The 13,431-nt window shown below is 47.4% G+C and overlaps 1 protein-coding gene across 1 annotated transcript in view; it reads left to right on the top strand.

Annotated features, from left to right (window-relative positions):
* LOC123482769 (protocadherin-16-like) overlaps positions 1-13,431 on the top strand; it is a 43,802-nt gene that overhangs the window by 8,208 nt on the left and 22,163 nt on the right. The window contains exons 3-12 of the mRNA XM_045211521.1: positions 718-1,116; positions 2,406-2,637; positions 2,779-3,015; positions 5,577-6,196; positions 6,711-6,854; positions 7,054-7,330; positions 8,107-8,294; positions 8,453-8,549; positions 8,968-9,125; positions 12,856-13,341. Coding sequence (XP_045067456.1) covers positions 718-1,116; positions 2,406-2,637; positions 2,779-3,015; positions 5,577-6,196; positions 6,711-6,854; positions 7,054-7,330; positions 8,107-8,294; positions 8,453-8,549; positions 8,968-9,125; positions 12,856-13,341 — 2,838 coding nt within the window. The remainder of the gene's footprint in view (positions 1-717; positions 1,117-2,405; positions 2,638-2,778; positions 3,016-5,576; positions 6,197-6,710; positions 6,855-7,053; positions 7,331-8,106; positions 8,295-8,452; positions 8,550-8,967; positions 9,126-12,855; positions 13,342-13,431) is intronic.

Genomic DNA, 13,431 nt, shown 5'->3' with positions numbered 1-13,431 from the left:
TAGACCCACTTCGTGGCTATCTCTTTATCCTCATCCAATGTCTACATCCCAAATTGCACCCTATTCCCTATATAGTAAATTCCTTTTGACCAGAGCCCTATGGGAATAGAGTGACATTTGGCACAAAGTCTAATCTCTCCTTGTGAGTACATTAAACCCCTGACAGTGATCTCTTAAAGCAGTGTTTTTCCCAGTGTTTATCATAGCAGGGTTAAAATAAGAAAAACTCCAGCACACTGGTAATATTGATGCTTCCAACAATTGAATGGATCTTTTTAACCAACATTTCACAGCAGGGTTCACAGCAGACATATAGCTAGCAGAACCCTGGCTATTAGACGCAGCTATAGAGACAGAGCCAGGATAGCTAGTAGAGAGGGTAGCAGCTCCACAGCCAGGCAGAGCAGAACACGGCAGAGCAGCAAGTCTTTCATTAGTGCAGCCAAATAAAAGAGTCTGAATGAGTCTCCCTGGCAGGGCTATGCTTTGAATGAATCTCCCTGGCAGGGCTGTGCTGTGAATGAGTTTCCCTGGCAGGGCTGTGCTGTGAATGAGTCTCCCTGGCAGGGCTGTGCTGTGAATGAGTCTCCCTGGCAGGGCTGTGCTGTGAATGAGTTTCCCTGGCAGGGTTGTGCTGTGAATTAGTCTCCCTGGCAGGGCTGTGCTGTGAATGAGTTTCCCTAGCAGGGCTGTGCTGTAAATAAGTTTCTCTGGCAGGGCTGTGCTGTGAATGAGTCTCCCTGGCAGGGCTGTGCTGTGAATGAGTCTCCCTGGCAGGGCTGTGCTGTGAATGAGTCTCCCTGGCAGGGCTGTGCTGTGAATGAGTTTCCCTGGCAGGGTTGTGCTGTGAATGAGTCTCCCTGGCAGGGCTGTGCTGTGAATGAGTTTCCCTGGCAGGGCTGTGCTGTGAATGAGTCTCCCTGGCAGGGCTGTGCTGTGAATGAGTCTCCCTGGCAGGGCTGTGCTGTGAATGAGTTTCCCTGGCAGGGTTGTGCTGTGAATGAGTCTCCCTGGCAGGGCTGTGCTGTGAATGAGTTTCCCTGGCAGGGCTGTGCTGAGAATGAGTCTCCCTGGCAGGGCTGTGCTGTGAATGAGTTTTCCTGGCAGGGCTGTGCTGTGAATGAGTTTTCCAGGTACGGCTGTGCTGAGATATCATCCTGTAGCACCACACACCAAATCATACTTGAACGTAAAAGGGTAGAAATGAAAGGAAATCACTGCAGTCATGGTAAAACAATCAGAGAAGAGAGAAAAAGAAGCCTCAAACGTCAGACAGACAGGCAGCAGCAATATATATATATCTTATTAATTTTTCATGATATCCAATTGGTAGTTACAGTCTTGTCCCATCGCTGCAACTCCCGTACGGACTCGGGAGAGGCGAAGGTCGAGAGCCATGCGTCCTCCGAAACACGACCCTGCCAAGCCACACTGCTTCTTGACACACTGCTCGCTTAACCCAGAAGCCAGCCACACCAATGTGTCGAAAGGAAACACCATCCAGTTGGCGAACGAGGTCAGCTTGCAGGCGCCCCAGCCACCACAAGGACTCGCTAGAGCGCGATGGGACAAGGACATCCCGGCCGGCCAATCCCTCCCCTAACCCGGACGACGCTGGGCCAATTGTGCACCCCCTCATGGGTCTCCCAGTCACGGCCGGCTGTGACACAGCCTGGGATCGAACCCGGGTCTGTAGTGACGCCTCAAGCACTGCGATTCAGTGCCTTAGACCACTGCGCCACTCGGGAGGCCCGGCAGCAGCAATATTTAATAAGTTGGACTGCTGCTCCCTCCTCCTCCCTCTCACAAGTCCGGCCAAATGAAAAGCCTGCTCTGAATTCTGTTCAGAATGAGCCGCCAGGGAAACAGGCTCTATGCTCTGTAGCAGCGGTAGCGAGCCCTCTCACCCCCCACAGATCCTGACAGATTGCTGTTTCCCTGGGGAAGCTATCAATCCATATCCCTCCACCAACCTGCCAGGACTAGATTTTAGAGTAAGACGTTTTTAACAGGGTTCCTGCTGATTTTAACTTGCTCCATTAATGTGGTCCAACTTTTTTACCACTTTGTCCTGCTGATATACAACAACATGTGAAGTCTAGTAGAACAGAGGGCTTTTTGTCCTTAGAAGTGGTGCAAACCCAACACCTAACTCACTTCAGCTGGGCTTTAATATAAAGGGGGAAAGGTGCTCACCTTAACTGAGGCACATTGAAATCAAAACCATTCCTACCCCAGGACACTTCACGTGGTGACCTTCCCAGAAAATCTTGTTTTGTAAATGTTTTCACTAAAATCACCAACATCAGCAAACCAACACAGAATGGCACTGACACATTTAACACATTGCAGTGAGCGTTGTCTTTTTGATTCATTTATAGATTTTCCTTTCTGTTTCCCTGCAGGGCGGTCTGAACTCTGTGGCCTACGTCAGGGTTGACCTGCTGGACATCAACGACAACAGACCAGTCTTCTACCCTGTGAGCTACGCCGTCAGCCTCAGCTCCCAGAGTGCACCTGGCACCTCTGTCGTCAAGGTTACGGCCCTTGACCCCGACACTGGAGAGAACGGGAGGGTCACGTACCAAACTGTCTCCGGGGGCAACTCCCCCTTCTTCACCCTCAACAAAGACACAGGTGGGAGCTTTTACTGTAGTACACCTTTAACTATGAACAAAAAGTGTGTGTGTGTGTGTGTGTCCGTACTCATGTCTCTGTGTGTGTATTTTGAGCTGTGTCTGACCTTGACCACTGTGTTTTGTGTCCTTCCTCTACCAGGTGTGATCTCCCTGTCCCGGTCGCTGCATGGCAAGGCCAACACGGTGATCCCCATGGTGGTTTCAGCCCAGGACGGAGGGGGTCTGGCAGCACTGGTCAACGCCCGGGTCAACATCAGTGTGGTGGCAGGCCTGGTGGCGCCCCCTGTGTTTGAACACAGTCAGTACAGCTTCACTGTGTCTGAGGACGTACTGCGAGGGACTGAGGTTGGCGTTGTACAGGCCCTCAGTAAGAACGGTGGGTGTGACTTGGAATTGGAACTTCTGATTGGTTAACGACTGCTAACATCTGTTTGAAAACGTGCATGTGTGTGTGTATGTACAGTGAGGGAAAAAAGTATTTGATCCCCTGCTAATTTTGTACGTTTGCCCACTGACAAAGACATGATCAGTCTATAATTTTAATGGTAGGTTTATTTGAACAGTGAGAGACAGAATAACAACAACAAAATCCAGAAAAACGCATGTCAAAAATGTTATGAATTAATTTGCATTTTAATGAGGGAAATAAGTATTTGACCCCTCTGCAAAACATGACTTAGTACTTGGTGGCAAAACCAGACATTTCTTGTAGTTGGCCACCAGGTTTGCACACATCTCAGGAGGGATTTTTTTCCACTCCTCTTTGCAGATCTTCTCCAAGTCATTAAGGTTTCGAGGCTGACGTTTGGCAACTCGAACCTTCAGCTCCCTCCACAGATTTTCTATGGGATTAAGGTCTGGAGACTGGCTAGGCCACTCCAGGACCTTAATGTGCTTCTTCTTGAGCCACTCCTTTGTTGCCTTGGCCGTGTGTTTTGGGTCATTGTCATGCTGGAATACACATCCACGACTCATTTTCAATGCCCTAGCTGAGGGAAGGAGGTTCTCACCCAAGATTTGACGGTACATGGCCCCGTCCATCGTCCCTTTGATGCGGTGAAGTTGTCCTGTCCCCTTAGCAGAAAAACACCCCCAAAGCATAATGTTTCCACCTCCATGTTTGATGGTGGGGATGGTGTTCTTGGGGTCATAGGCAGCATTCCTCCTCCTCCAAACACGACGAGTTGAGTTGATGCCAAAGAGCTCGATTTTGGTCTCATCTGACCACAACACTTTCAACCAGTTCTCCTCTGAATCATTCAGATGTTCATTGGCAAACTTCAAATGGCCCTGTATATGTGCTTTATTGAGCAGGGGGACCTTGCGGGCGCTGCAGGATTTCAGTCCTTCACGGCGTAGTGTGTTACCAATTGTTTTCTTGGTGACTATGGTCCCAGCTGCCTTGAGATCATTGACAAGATCCTCCCGTGTAGTTCTGGGATGATTCCTCACCGTTCTCATGATCATTGCAACTCCACGAGGTGAGATCTTGCATGGAGCCCCAGGCCGAGGGAGATTGACAGTTATTTTGTGTTTCTTCCATTTGCGAATGATCGCACCAACTGTTGTCACCTTCTCACCAAGCTGCTTGGCGATGGTCTTGTAGCCCATTCAAGCCTTGTGTAGGTCTACAATCTTGTCCCTGACATCCTTGGAGAGCTCTTTGGTCTTGGCCATGGTGGAGAGTTTGGAATCTGATTGATTGATTGCTTCTGTGGACAGGTGTCTTTTATACAGGTAACAAACTGAGATTAGGAGCACTCCCTTTAAGAGTGTGCTCCTAATCTCAGCTCGTTACCTGTATAAAAGACACCTGGGAGCCAGAAATCTTTCTGATTGAGAGGGGGTCAAATACTTATTTCCCTCATTAAAATGCCAATCAATTTATAACATTTTTTACATGCGTTTTTCTGGATTTTTTAAATGTATTCTGTCTCTCACTGTTCAAATAAACCTACCATTAAAATGATAGACTGATCATGTCTTTGTCAGTGGGCAAACATACAAAATCAGCAGGGGATCAAATACTTTTTTCCCTCACTGTATGTATGTGTTCATGTATGTAGGTGTGTGTGTGTGTGTGTGTGTGTGTGTGTGTGTGTGTGTGTGTGTGTGTGTGGGCAGTATGTGCTGAAAGGGCTCACTGGGGTGTCTGTGCTCCCTCTGTGCTCCCTGTACCAATTGTTCAAATAGGCAGCGAGCCACTGTACACACCTCGTTTAGAAATCACATTAATCACAAATTCCATTCCAGCACATTGTTTTTATAATCATCAGTTTGGATATTTAGGGCTCTCTGTCATAGTGTAAAATACTTGACAAATGACTGAGGGGGAGTATATTGTAACTGAAGTGGTCTCTGCCTGGTCTGGTCCTGGTCTACTCATCTGGAGTGGCTCTGGATCTTGTCACCTCGCTTCAAAACATACAAATAAAATAAAATCACACACACACACACCCAATTGCATCTGTATTCACACACATGCACTCACTCACCCACACAGATATAAACTCATACACATACACACACACACACACACATGCACACACACACACACACACACACACACACACACACATACTTTCATGCTACTGTACACACACATCACAACTGCTACTACCAGACTCTTGTTATGATTGCTAAATACTGCACAATTGAAACATTTGCCCCCCAACCCCCCACTTCCCCAATACACGTGTAAATATTGGACTATAAATAGTTCCTTCCTGTATTATACTTATGCTAAAATGTTTATTCTATTCTACTGAGCCATTTACTTTATGTTCGTATTCTTATCTTGTATTATTTCTTATTGTTGTTGCATTGTCGAGAAGGAACCTGCAAGTAAGCATTTCATTGGACGGTGTATACCATGTGTATCCTGTACATAAGGGATAATAAAACATGAAACTTGAAACTTCCCCTGTCTGTCCCCAGGCGGCCCCAGTAAGGACATCATGTACACCATCTCCTCTGGAGACCCTGCTGGCTACTTCACTGTGGACCCAGAGAGCGGCGCACTGCGGACAAGCCTTCCCCTGGACCACGAGGCCCAGCCCTCTCTAACCCTGGATCTCCAGGCTCGTAGCGGCAGCCCCCCTGCCTTCGGTCAGACCCGCGTCCACATCACCATCCAGGACATCAACGACAACGCTCCTGTCTTCCTGCCCTCCTCTTCTGAGTCTCTCCTCCTCCCGGAGAACACAGGGATGGGGACCGTAGTCTACCGCGTCCAGGCCCAAGACCGGGACTCCGGTATCAACGGCCAGGTGACCTTTGACCTTTCCTCCACCGCGACCTCAAGCGGAGGTCAAATAACTTTTTCCATGGAGCGCAGCACGGGGGAGATCCGGCTGGTTGGCGGGCTGTCGTACGACGTAACGCCACGCTACGACCTGACGGTGACAGCTAAAGATGGTGGCGCGCCCCAGCTGAGCTCTACCATGATGCTTGTGGTGCACGTCCAAGCGGAGAACCACCACGGTCCCGTGTTCGATACCCTGACCTACCGCATGGAGCTGAGGGAGAACACGCCGATCAGCACATGCTTCCTACAGGTATGTTCAGTAGATTGTTCAACTAACTATCCCTAACCGTAACCCCAGCAAGCTGTTATGTATCAACAGAGTTGCAGTTGATTGGTTGTTGATAGTTTGAGTATCTGTAGATCATCTACAGGGGACTATCCAAATAAAGTGTAAACCTTTATCGTCCCCAAGAGGAAAACTGTCTTGGATACAATTCTGCTGTATATAAGAAAAGGATAATGAGGGCAGGTTTCCCAGACCCAGACGACAGTAATCCTACCCTGGAATAAAAACAATTAGAATTTCCATTGAAAGACATTTTGTTGTCCAAAATAGGCTTCATCTGTATCCGGGAAACCGGCCCAATATCTGCTACACATGTATACTGTTCATCCACAGGTTGAAAGGGGAACATTGTCTTGGACACATTTTGCTGTATATAACAATAGACATAATATCTCACATATCAAACAGAACTGTCAGTTCTCTGATGTTTTGGCTGTATATGTATTTCTGATTAACTACTTAATTCATCCATCTACAGGTGCGAGCTCTGAGCCGGGACACCACGAGTTCCGGCTCCTCCTCTCCACTGACATACCACCTGAGACCTGACGGAGACGCAGCAGGGTTTGGCATCGCAGTAGACAGCGGCTGGCTGTTTGTGAAGAGCGCCCTGGACAGAGAGGTGAAGAACATGTGACAGGAAGATATATAACCTGTCCAGACCCGCACACTGACTGCTCCTGTGAACCACTTTGATTGACATCGATCATGTAGATCTTATTCATCTTGACATTAGACTTCTTTAGAGGCCTGAAAACATCTGACAAACTTCAGTTTAAAATGTAATGTCCCTTTAATGTGCGTGCATGACCTTTACCCAGGTGAAGGACATGTACATGTTGATGGTTCTGGCCACGGGGGGCCACGGGCAGCTGAAGAAGACGGGCAGTGCCACGGTGAGGGTGTCGGTGACCGATGAGAATGACAACTCACCCCGTCTGACCCAGGAGAGGGCTTTCCTGGCCGTGAGAGAGAACCTTCCAGCGGGGTCAGGGTTCGGACGGGTGTCGGCTACGGACCGCGACATGGGCCTCAACGGCAGGCTCAGTTACAGACTCCTACACCCAGACAGACACTTCCAGATCAACTCACACACAGGTAGTTCAAAGACTGGTTAAAGAATGGAATAAAAAATAGATACACTGAGTGTACAAAACATTAAGAACACCTTCCTAATATTGAGTTACACCCCCCCTCCTCCCTTTTGACCTCAGAACAGCCTCAATTCGTCGGGGCATGGACTCTACAAGGTGTCGAAAGTGTTCCACAGGGATACTGGCCCATGTTGACTCCAATGCTTCCCACTGTTGTGTCATGTTGGCTGGATGTCCTTTGGGTGGTGGACTATTCTTGATACACACAGGAATCTGTTGAGCATGAAAAACCCAGCAGCGTTGCAGTTCTTTATACATTCAGAATAGACACACAACACCACAATTTACATGACCATTCATCCTCACTCATTCTCCTACTGCAGATGCCTGGCCTGTCTGTTCTCTGTGATAGTAAATCAGGTTAGCTGCTGTGTTGAGGGTCCTGCTGGGCCCTAATTGGCCTGCTGTGACTGTGTGTAGCCGCTCGCCAGGGGCTGATAATTCTAACCTCCACTGCAGCTGTTCAGGTTACTGCCATGCCTTTGTGTGTGTGATAGTGTGTGTCTGAGTGTGTGCGTGCGTGTGTGTGTGTGTGTGTGTTTGTGCGTGTGTGTGTGTGTGTGTGTGTGTGTGTGTGTGTGTGTGTGTGTGTTTGTGTGTGATCAAAGACTACTGGCTCTTTCTTTAATTTCTCATCATTACTCCTCTCCCTCCTATCTCTCTCACTCTCACTCTCTCTCTCCCTCCTCCCTCCCCGTGTCCTCTCCCTCTATCCCCCAGGTGAGATCAGTACCCGTGTAGGTCTGGACAGGGAGCAACAGAGTAGTTACCAGGTGTTGTTGGTGGTTCAGGATGGCGGTACTCCCCCACGCAGCGCTACAGGGACAGCCTTCATCACCATCCTGGATGAGAATGACAACACTCCCTCCTTCAGACACAGCCAGCCTGGCAGAGGACTCACCATGCAGGTAATACTGAGGCTGCATCCCAAATGGCACCCTATTCCCTATATTATATGCTACTTTTGACCTGGGCCCTCAGGGCATGGGATCTTACATGATATGTTAGTGGTCAACGTTGAGAAAAAAACGAAGTCACCGTTTTACCTTTTGGTTTCTTTCTGTAGGTGACAGAGGGCCAGGTGTCAGGTCTACTGCTGGGGAAAGTACAGGCCAAGGACCCTGATGAGGGAGAGAACGGCACTGTGTACTACTCCATGTCAGGTGAGAGAGGGATGGAAGGAGGGAGAGAGAGAGAGAGGAAGAGAGGGAGGGAGGGATTGTGTGTGAGTTAATGATTGAAGAGTAATTTTTTATATGCTATTTTCTGCCGTTGAGCGATTATGTGAGGAATGCATTGTTTTCTTCTGGCATTGTTTCCAAAAATACTCTGTGAAACAATTTATAGCTAGACTTCTCGCTCGCTCACTCACTCTCTCTCTCTCTCTCTCTCTCTCTCTCTCTCTCTCTCTCTCTCTCTCTCTCTCTCTCTCTCTCTCTCTCTCTCTCTCTCTCTCTCTCTCTCTCTCTCTCTCTCTCTTTTTTTTCTCTCTCTCTCTCTTTTTCTCTCTCTCTCTCTTTTTCTCCCTCTCTCTTTTTCTCCCTCCCTCCCTCCCTCCCTCCCTCCCTCCCTCCTCTACAGGTCCCAGAGCAGAGCGTTTCTCTCTGAACCCTTCTACAGGTGAACTGCGTTCCTCCTCTCCTCTGAGTCACTCTGACAGAGCTGAGTACAGCTTCACTGTGACCGCCACTGACCAAGGCCAGCCATCTCACAGCGCTACCTGTATACTACACATACAGGTGAGAGCCCTACCCCCTAACCCCTAGCCCCTACCTCCTTCCCTCTCGTAGCACTACCTGTACACTACACATACAGGTGAGAGCCCTGCCTCAGACTGCTATCTCTTACGTCATATACCCTATCTCCTATCCCCTACCACATTCCTTCTCACAGATCTAGCTGTATCCTAATACTAAAGGTCAGAAAACTACTAGATCAACACCTACCTATCAAATATCCCACATTAAACTAAAGTACTGGGAGAAGTACTAAGTCAAGCTTGCTGTAGAAGTCTGGCTCCTCACAACAAAGTTGTTCCAAATAGACATGTCAGGCTGAGTTCTGACAACCTTCCCTCCTTCCCTTCTCCTCCTATGTGACTTTTCAAAAGGGGAATTTTTCTTTGAGTAAGAGATGGAAAACTAGGTATGACTCAAGTGCTCCCATCTGGCCCATGATGATCACCAGCTGTGGTTCCTCTGATCAAGAGTATACTGAATGACTTCAACACTTTTAATACAGTAGCCCCGCTTCAATACGACACCACCTGGGATAGACACCCACATAAAATACACAATTCAAGTTAATTTAATTAATATTTGATATACAACTAAATAATGACCAGCCAGGCCAGCACAATGGAAGGAACTCTGTAGCTGTAAATCCATGTGCGTCCCAAATGACACCCTATTCCCTATATGGTGCACTTATTTTGACCAGTGCCCTATGTAGGGAATAGGGTGCCATTTGGAACGCAGGCCCAGAATCTTTAAGGTTCCAGGAAAATAGAAGGGCCTTGTAATGGCTGCAGTAAAACAGCTTCTCTGGGTTACTATTTTCGTAAATGTTTTCCTTCACTCATTTCTCCTGTTCTTTTGACGTAAGGAATGTGAGTAATAATTAGTGTGTAATAGGATTAAACAGGGCTGTGTTGTTCTTGTCTGTTGACGCGTTTCTATCACGTCATCATTTCAGACCCTCGCACCGTCCAAGACAAGTACAGCAGTAGGGACAGGATATGATCTCACTCATTTTAACGCTTGTTGACGTTCGATTTGCTGTCTAATGTGGAGTTAATTCACAGATTGTCATATTATGTTTCATAAAGAGCAATGGGTTGTTAGTGACTGCCAACATAGTGGTGCTGTATAGTGTAACTGTGGTTTATCAAGGTATTGTAGGCTGTAATGAATTAAGCATTAACAAGGATTTGTTGAGGAGAAAAATTGATAAGCGCACAAAACAATTTTCCTTCCTCTTCCTCTCTCTTCCTCTCTCTCTCTCTCTCTCTCTCTCTCTCTCTCTCTCGCTCAGATATTTAAACCCTGTGACTCCATCCCCTGCTTAGAGCTGAATTGAAAAACAGGCTTATTAGAACAATGTGTCATATGTGTAACTTCTGGTGCCTGTTTCCATACAAAGGGAGCGATGCGTCAAAGCTGCGGTCTTTCATGTTCTTCTGATTGGTCATCAAGGGAGGTGTAAAAACTCAGTACTGTAGACGACCGAGCCCAGCCCACTGCAGCGAGATCTGAAAGCTCACTACAATTTCCTTTTCTGATTATTATTACTTTTATCCCTTATTATTTTTCCTGGCAGTCACATGCCTATCTGTTTAAACGTGATTAGCGCTAGCAGGCACGTTGTTGGAGTTTGTAAAAAACTCTTAAAACGTTCAGTTTATTTGATTCCTAATGAGGAAATAGAGTTGGAGGGTTGAAATCTGTTTCTGGTTCACAGCGTCCCATTGAATATTTTGATTCTTTAGCGTTGTATTGGAAAATGTAGCTCCAACTGCCACCAGGCATGTATAATGGTCATTATTAGGCACATACAGTGCATTCAGAAAGTATTCAGACCCCTTGAATCTTTCCACATTTTGTTATGTTACAGCCTTATTCAAAAATAGATTACATTTTTTTTATCCTCAGCGATTTACACACAATACCCCATAATGACAAAGCGAAAACAGGTTTTTAGAAATGTTCATACAAAAAACAAAACAAAATGATTACCTTGTTTATATAAGTATTCAGAGCTCAGGTGCATCCTGTTTCCATTGATCATCCTTGAGATGTTTCTACAACTTGATTGGAGTCCACCTGTGGTAAATTCAATTGATTGTATATGATTTGGAAAGGCACACACCTGTCTGTATAAGGTCCCACAGTTGACAGTGCATGTCAGAGCAAAAACCAAGCCATGAGGTCCAAGGAATTGTCCGTAGAGCTCAGAGACAGGATTGTGTCGAGGCACAGATCTGGGGAAGGGTACCAAAACATTTCTGCAGCATTGAAGGTCCCCAAGCACACAGTGGCCTCCATCATTCTTAAATGGAAGAAGTTTGGAACCACCAAGACTCTTCCTAGAGCTGGCCGCCTGGCCAAACGGAGCAATCGGGGGAGAAGGGCCTTGGTCAGGGAGGTGACCAAGAACCCGATGGTCACTCTGACAGAGCTTTAGAGTTCCTCTGTGAAGATGGGAGAACCTTCCAGAAGGACAACCATCTCTGCAGCGCTCCACCAATCAGGCCTTTATGGTAGAGTGGCTAGACGGAAGCCACTCCTCAGTAAAAGGCACATGACAGCCCGCTTGGAGTTTGCCAAAAGGCACCTAAAGGACTCTCAGACCATGAGAAACAAGATTCTCTGGTCTGATGAAACCGAGATTGAACTCTTTGGCCTGAATGCCAGCACGTCTGGAGGACACCTGGTACCATCCCTACGGTGAAGCATGGTGGTGGCAGCATCATGCTGTGGGGATGTTTTTCAGTGGCAGGGACTGGGAGACTAGTCAGGATGGAGGGAAAGATGAACGGAGCAAAGTACAGAGAGATCCTTGATGAAAACCTGCTCCAGAGTGCTTAGGACCTCAGACTGGGGCGAAGGCTCACCTTTCAACAGGACAATGACCGTAAGCACACAGCCAAGATAACGCAGGAGTGGCATTGGGACAAGTCTCTGAATGTCCTTGAGTGGCCCAGCCAGAGCCCGGACTTGAACCTGATCGAACATCTCTGGAGAGACCTGAAAATAGCTATGCAGCGTCGCTCCCCATCCAACCTGACAGAGCTTGAGAGGATCTGCAGAGAAGAATGGGAGAAACTCCCAAAATACAAGTGTGCCAAGCTTGTAGCGTCATACCTAAGAAGAATCAAGGCTGTAATGGCTTCCAAAGGTGCTTCAACAACATTCTGAGTAAAGGGTCTGAATACATATGTAAATGTGAATTTTCCATTTATTTTGTATTTTATTTTGCAACATTTCTAAAAACCTGTTTTTGCTTTGTCATTATGGGTTATTGTGTGTAGATTGATGTGGGGGGAAAAACGATTTAATCCATTTTAGAATAAGGCTGCAACGTAACAAAATGTGGAAAAAGTGAAGGGGTCTGAATACTTTCCGAATGCACTGTAGTGTGAGTCTGCTGAGTGTTGATGTTCAGCTATCTTGCTAAATGGATTATCATTAACTGTCAGGATATTCATAATAGCTAATAATGTCCCTCAACAGTTAATAGATTGTTTGAAGATCCCAGTTATAAGAAACATTGATTAGCTAGCTACTAATTTCGTCCTCCAGCCGGCTCACGCAATTGTGCCTGGTGATGAAGTTAGCTAGCTACAAAACTTTAACACCAATATATTGATGATATACAGTATGCTTACCATATCCCTATCTGTCTGTCCATAGGTCCTGAGTGGTGTATTGAGGATATATGCTTACCAAATCCCTATCTGTCTGTCCACAGGTCCTGAGTGCGAGCAGAGCTCCTTCCAAAGCCAACTCCCTCTCCATATCCTTCAACTCCGTCGAGGAGGCCAAACCGGGCTCTGTGATTGGCTCTGTGAGGTCACATGATGGCTTCGAGCTCCCTGAGGCTGGTCAAGTGACCTACACGGTGGTGGGCGGGTCAGACCGAGACGGAACGTTCATGGTGGACCGTCAGACAGGTGACGTGTACCTGGCGAGGGAGCTGGACTACGAGCGCTCCGCCCGCTACACACTACAGATAGAGGTGGACGACTTCTCCACGACGTTACCCAGTAGCCACCTGTTGCAGCTGGACATCGAGGTGGAGGACAGCAACGACCACGCGCCCCGCTTTCCGGAGGACCCCGTTACAGTGGTGATACCTGAGAACATGGAGCCTGGGGCGTCCATCTACACCTTCCAGGCCTCGGACCAGGACGGATCAGGGCCCAACAGCCTGCTGACCTACTCCATCCTGCACCAGGTAGGGTTAGGAGGTTAGGGTTAAGACCCACAGGTTAGAGAAGCAAATCAGTAACAGGAATGTTGCTGTTTCAAATTCCAGACTGGTTGT

Source organism: Coregonus clupeaformis, chromosome 5 (assembly GCF_020615455.1).
Source record: "Coregonus clupeaformis isolate EN_2021a chromosome 5, ASM2061545v1, whole genome shotgun sequence".
In the NCBI taxonomy this organism is placed as follows: Eukaryota; Metazoa; Chordata; class Actinopteri; order Salmoniformes; family Salmonidae; genus Coregonus; species Coregonus clupeaformis.
This window is presented reverse-complemented; position numbering and strand designations above follow the sequence as displayed.